Source organism: Merops nubicus, unplaced genomic scaffold (assembly GCF_000691845.1).
Source record: "Merops nubicus isolate BGI_N331 unplaced genomic scaffold, ASM69184v1 scaffold23173, whole genome shotgun sequence".
In the NCBI taxonomy this organism is placed as follows: Eukaryota; Metazoa; Chordata; class Aves; order Coraciiformes; family Meropidae; genus Merops; species Merops nubicus.
Window position 1 is genome coordinate 18038 of NW_008597228.1, and position 6979 is coordinate 25016.

A 6979-nucleotide genomic window follows, 5' to 3' on the forward strand; every position below is an offset into this window, starting at 1 on the left:
ATCATGCAAATGCAGCCTGAAGTATGAGAACCACCTTCTGGTTGCTCCTGGATGTAGGACAGTGACACGGATGGATCTGCCAAATCAAGAGGAATTTGGCTGGGACTTCAAGGCTAATGCTCATACCAGAATCATGGAAAAAATAAACATATTTACATGAAACTGAACCTTTAATAACTGGTCAGGGCTCCACTTTAAAATACTCAGCATACTGGTACCATCTTCTTGTGAGAATTTAACTCCATACTGTGACACTGATGGGTACAGTATCAAGTACAGACTTCCCCTTCCCAGCCAAAGCTTCAAAATCTTTGTTTAGCTTTGACAACATGGTGTACCAAGAAAGCTGTGCTTTTTCTGCAGGAGGCAGCTTCTCAGTAGGAGTTTCCCCACACTGACAAGGAGTGTCTAAGCTGCTCCAAGATTTCAAAAAGACCTATCAAGAGGGAGGGAGGCAGGGAGAGAGGGATTGCAAGGCAAAAAGAGAAAGATGGCAGGTCCTGAAATCTTGTGTGACAATGTGTAAAGTGCAGGAGGCACATGACAAAACTTTTGAGCCCAAACAGAACACAGAAGAGTTTGTGAAAGCCTTCCTCCTTACGAAGTCCCAGGAGACATTTAAAAATAATTTCTCAGTCATCTTCGGCAGATATTCATGTCTAACTCTTCCTATACTTACTGTCTACATTTTTCTACATGATTTGGATCTGTAAAAATCAATACAGCCTGTTGTATTTCTCATACACAGAATATTTATACTCAGTGTATAATGTCTCTAGGATGTACGTGCACTTCTGCAATGAAAGCTACATTCTGCACCTACATTTTGCTCTGCTGGTCCCGAATCAACATAAAATAGCATCTGAGGACTACAGAGACCAATTGTCAAGCTTTTGACTAGACCAAGAGCATGTTCCTCCAGACAAATCTGTTTCTGAAGCAGTCACACTGGTACTGTGACACATTTATTTTTGTATTTCACCAATACATGTGAAAACTCTGTACAAAGACACATAAGTGGCATTACTGCCATTGTCACCAAATATGCAGTAACTGAGGCATGGGGAAATGAGCAGACCCGTCTAAGCACACAGCAGGTTAGTGGCAGAGTGCAGTTCAGCTTTTTGGCTCAGCCACACAATCATCTCATCTCTGTTTTTTCCACCTGTGGTCCTGTTTTCCAAAAGTACCGAATGTCAAATAGATCCTCCACTATTTACTTCACAATTACAAAAAAAAAAAAAAGTAGTAATAGTGGAGAGTGGGTTTTGCTTTTTAGAACTATTTCCTATGCTTCACCCTAATCCATACTTCAGTTACCTAAAGACGTTAAAAAAAAGCACCATCAAAGTGACCTGGGCCACTTTGTTGAGGTGCCGTATCACAGTGGCTCATATTTTTCATGCTCTCTGTGAACAAATTTTAAACCGAGACAGCAGGTGAGGACTGTGAGCTAACAACAGGAACAGAAGTCAGCAGCTACTGCTGAAGTAATGAGTGATGACAGCACCCACCTCCGCAGCCTCCTTAGCTGCCTACCCCTCTGCCACCGGAGCAGGCTCAAGGATCCTCTCTGACCACACTATGGGGGAAGCCACACGTGCTGGATTCATAGAGGCAGCCTCTGTCCCATTCACCTCCTTAAGAAATCCTCCTCTTCCTGAGCTAACAACAGCTTTTCCATGATTTCCCTTCAGTGGTCTCATCCCCAGAGTTTCCAACATTTTTGTCCTATTTGTTCTTCTCAATGCCCCCAGACCCTGAACTTCAGTATTTATTTTTTTTATTTTGAAACAAGTTTTTCCCACATGCTGGAAGACCTCCTTCACTAAGGAGGGAGCCCAGATTCTCTGCAGAAGGCTTTAAACCTGAAGTTACTAGGAGAACACTGACTGAAGGGGCACAACAGGGGACATGAGAAGACTCAGGTAGGCTGAGTTTTTGCTCCAGCAAACCAGTCCAAGGTATTTATGCTTTACGTTTCCCATGTATGTAAGGTGTAAATGCACATGGTTGATTTCCTTTTTAAAGGGCATTAGGACAAATACAGTTTACAGTTTGATCAAGAAGCTAGTAATAAAAAAAAAAAAAAAATTAAAAAAAGATGAAGCAGCTATTTTAGACATTGCAAATTGCCTGAGTTCTTCTGCAAGTTTTTGTCGCTTTAGAGCTTGCCTTGGGTAACCAGCTGCATATATATTTTTAAAAAGGTGGCTAACAGTTACTAAATGTAACTTAATGCACAAACAGAATACTGAAAAAAATCCTCCTGTAGTAGTGTTGCAGATATGGTGGTCTACAGGGAAAAACAAAGCAAGTCTCCTAGGGAGGGGTAATGTATCTTTTACTGGACCAAATGGTACAGTCAGAAAGAAACAAACAGACATGCTTTTGGATGCAGATAACCTGAATAGTTTAGCAGGAACATCTGTTTGATCTAAAACATTATTATACTTAGCCTAGAAGTGAATGTGATTAGAAGAAAGTGGGCAAGGCAGGGTTTATAAGGAGGCACATACCTAGTCTTAGAGCAACTGATTTCACTGGAAAAAAACAAAAACAGCTAACATGCAAAGCTCATGTGCCTGAAAGCACATCAAACAATACAATAGTTTTAGATCCAAGTTTGCTTATTTTTAAGTGAAGGCACTTACTGGTTTCCAAAAGCTAAGCAGCTACATTGAATATTAAGGCTGGGTGGGGCACAGAGAGGTCACACAAGCTCTTCCTTGCCTTAAGACAAGATCAGCCATCTTCCTGAAGGCTTTGAAAATAAGAAAAGCCACAGGTTGCCCAGGCATCTGTTCTAGAGCTTCACCATCTGTACTGGGCTCTGTTCACCTAACTGAAATTTGAGCTTTTAGGTACCAGGCCCTATGTAGATTTTTTTCGTTTAAGAAAAAAGTTGAGTCATTCCTCAGTGATACAACAGCCTTCATTATCTCTTAGTAGTAAAACATTTCAATCCCACGTTTGAAACCACTGGAAAACAGGCAGCAAGGAGAAACAGTGGAAGCCACAGTGTTGCCTCTGCAGCTAGGGCCTACCGTTTGTTCATTACAGTATTTGAGAAAACATTAGGAATGAAGGTCATTAGAGCAGTGACACTAGAGCTGTGATGAATGAACACAGGTACTGCTGTATTTGGGAAGCCCTTCCACATCAAGTATGATCTGAGACAGCTATGCCAACCAGCCAGAAGGAAAACATTTTCTAGAGCATCATCTCCCCCAGACCCTCAGTCCTGTTTAAACACCAGCCTCAGCTGAGCATTTTCTTCACAAGCAGCATGCAAAGTGACCAGCTATACCATTGACTGCTGGTACACCAGCTGGCAGATCCAAAGGTTCACCAGGGAGGAAGGGAAAAACTCTTTAAAAATGCTGTGGGCATGGAAAGTCTCAGTGAGGTTTCTCTGGAAAGCTGAGCACTTTGAAAAACATCTAGATGAAGACAAAAAGGGTTTGGTAGGAGGTCGGCTTCTCCTCCCTCCCCCCTTCCACAAACTGCAATGTTTTGTTTGCACATGCCAAAGAGGATGAATCTGTGTGCTCCATGCACTGTTTAGCAAGTATGTGTGCAAACAAAAAACAGTGCTGCTTACCTATGTTAACATCAGTTAAGAAAATTCACTTACGTTATTTGTTACTGAGAAGTTTTATTTGCTGAGCAGTTGAGCACAGTCAAAATACTGGACTGAATATATAAAGAGATGCTTTGAACGTAGTTATTCAGCCCATATTTCCTTGCTTTGTCTTTCTTCACCCTCTTCCCCCAATACCAACTTAAATAAGTATGCTAATGAGGAGTGAGCCTTTTCTACTCCAATGCTTTATACACTTAGAATCACATTGTCTGATCTTCAACATTTGGCAGTAGTGCTTCCAAACCCAGGGTAGTTTTTAATATCTGCGTGAATGAGTCATTATGTTTCACTTATCCTGGTGACATTTTGGTGACATGAGTATAATCCATTTCGGATCACCATATAAAAGGAATTTATATAGACTCCCCATTTTAACTGTTTGCCTGCCCTGGCATGAACTGGCATTGATTTATCTTCACAATCTCTGGAACTTTTTCTACGTGTCTGCGGGAGATTACATGTTAAAAGGTAAAGAAAAGTTAGTTTACCTACATAAAGTTTTAGAGAAATATTTCTGCATGTGTTTGAAAGTAAAATGTTACTATGAAGAATTTTACTGGAGGAACATAAGACATTTGTTAAAACAGCAACACAACCATAGCATCTGTGCTTTCCTCTTTGTTGTTCATAAATGTCTGAATTACTTTATGACTTCCCTTCTACAAGGCCCATTGATTCTTTGCAGAGAATCGATAACTGTACAACAAGACACTAATGCCCAGTATTTTCAAGTCATCAAAACGATTACAGTTCTAGCATGTCCACAGATTACTAAAAAGAAAGACAGTTACCATTTCAAGTGACAAATTAAATGCTAAGTTTCTTTACGGTCTAGGCTTCTGAGGGATTTTGGCAGAGGAGAAGGGATAAAGGGACAGAAGCAGACTTTTTAAAAATATAGACATCATAAATGGAAGATTTACTGGTAGTGGCAAAAAGCTTCTTAATCTTGCTGAATGGCAAAATCCTCTAGAATTGGGAAGAAAACCCCAATTTTCTTTATAAACATGTCAGTCCATTCACCCCTTCATCCAGCTACATAATTTGGTTTTGGAATGTACACATTAATTGGTTAAAAAAACTTCACTTGGCATCTCAGGTAGCAGGTTTATCTGAAATGTGAGCAACTTTATGAAGGAAAAAAAAATTAAATCATGAAAATCAAGTTCTCTTGCACGTCCTTCTATACATTACCATCGGTATGCCTGGTTTTTGAGTCAGCTTATTACTGATGGTTTTGTTAGTATGTATGAAGAAGAAAGAAGCTCTTCCTTGTTCTTCATGATTTAACAACCTAAGCTTTCAAGAGTAAAGGCAGGGCAACAGTTACTTAAGTGCATAAAAGATCGGTGATCGGTACTTGGTCTTATTTCCATTGTTATGGAAATTAAATTTTGATCTAAAAATCCATGAGAATAACAGCATGGAGCTGGATAGAATCCATGAGAAAAGTATGAAGCTCTCCCTCAGCAGTCAGCCGATCCTCTTTAGTACATAAGCAAAGCATTCACCTTTATATCTATTGCGTGCATACACATCTTCGTCATCTTCAAGGGGTGAATATCCCGATCCTACAATACAAAATAGAGAAAAAAAACTGCAGCAAGAAAGGAAGTGTAAATTAAGAATAAAAGAAAGCTTTGCAAAAAGACATGCAAGATCAGGATGCAATAATCTACACAACGCCAAAAGCACGGGCTTCTCTGAAGCTCAGACTCATAGGAGACCTAGTTTATAGTGAATTTGGAAGGGGTAAATTGATTTGCTAGTCAAGTGAAATAGTAAATTTCTCTCACTGCTCCTAGAGCAGTGCTGTGCAGTGCCATGCTGCACACGCCAAGTCACAGCTCTGTTGCAGAAAGCCCACTGACCATGAAGTTGATCTGTTGAGCAGAGAGAACAGAGGAGGAATAGGTAAGGTACGCATCAAACGCTTCACTATAAAGTGGTTCCGTAGTGTCAGTGGCTGTTAACAGCCATCAGGCCAAAGAGCAGAAGAAAAATGTGCATAACTCAAGTACAACCCTCTTTTACAACCTGTAGGATCTTCACACCAAGAACAAAACATTGAGGTACATTACCTGCAAACACAAGGTACATTAAAATCAAAACCATAGCCTGGTATCAAACAGTCTTCTGCGGTTGTTCAAAATAAAGAGATAGTATAGTTCTGTACTTTTGAAAACCTATGCAACACTTAAAAGCTTAAAATAATGGTATAAACTGCCCTATAAAAACCAGAAACCACTTGGAGCAACAGCATTAAAGTAATTATCAACAAAAGTCAGCAGTCAGCAAGAAAACCTTCAAAATATCCTTAAGAGACATTTATTTAACATCAGCAGCCTCGGAGTGTGAAGTCCAGTCTAAATTCTACATAAGTCTCCTACAAAAAGGGCTCAAATTTCTTCTCTGGTACCAAGGAGGCTCAGCACTACACTACAGGAGCTTCTCACACATGGTATCTCTAACTACAGCTATGGGGATATCTCATCACCATTTGTTGAGCTCTAAGACCATGGTTACAAGCTGCTGCTTAAATTAAGTAATCCAGGCACCTCAATAAGCTACTAATTTCATGTACAAAGCACAGAAATTTCCTGCAGAAATCCAATCCAAGAGATGTTAATGGTAAGGCTGATTTAGCATAAGGAAAAAAGAACCACCAAAACAAAACTTACTCCCCAAAATTACTGTCAGCATCTGTCAACAGATTCCACATACTATTAAAAAAAAAAAAAAAAAAAAAAAAATCCAGAAACCAGCAAAACTTTACTTTTTAATCTACCAGCCTCAGAAAAATGCAGGAGACAAACCCAGCCCCTGTATCTGCAGCTGCAGAAGAAGGAAGATCCAGGAAACTACAGACCAGTCAGCCTCACCTCCATCCCTGGAAACATGATGGAGGGCTCATTCTGGAGGTCATCTCTAAGCACACGGAAAACAAGAATGTTACCAGGACTAGTCAGCATGGATTTACCAAGGGGAAATCATGCTTGACTAATCTGATAGCATTCTATGATGTGGTGACTGAATGGATAGGTGCAGGGAGACAAGTTGATGTAGTCTACCTTGACCAGAGCAAGGCGTTTGACACGGTCCCCCACAACATCCTCCTGAGCAAGCTCAGGAAATATGAGCTAGAGGAACAGGCAGTGAAGTGGGTCGAGAACTGGCTGCACAATGGAGCCCAAAGAGTGGTGATCAATGGTGCCAAGTCCAGCTGGAGACCTGTAACTAGTGGGAGTCCCCCAGGGATCAGTGCTGGGTCCAGTCCTGTTCAACATCTTCATTAATAACCTTGACGAGGGTACAGAGTGTCTGCTCAGCAAG

The 6979-nt window shown here is 40.6% G+C and overlaps 1 protein-coding gene across 1 annotated transcript in view; it reads right to left on the minus strand.

Annotated features, from left to right (window-relative positions):
* SRPX (sushi-repeat containing protein, X-linked) overlaps positions 1-5217 on the minus strand; it is a gene marked incomplete at its 5' end in the record, with an annotated part of 19330 nt that extends 14113 nt beyond the window's left edge. Inside the window, one exon of the mRNA XM_008936647.1 lies at positions 5158-5217. Coding sequence (XP_008934895.1) covers positions 5158-5217 — 60 coding nt within the window. The remainder of the gene's footprint in view (positions 1-5157) is intronic.
* Between the last annotated feature and the right edge of the window lie 1762 nt (positions 5218-6979).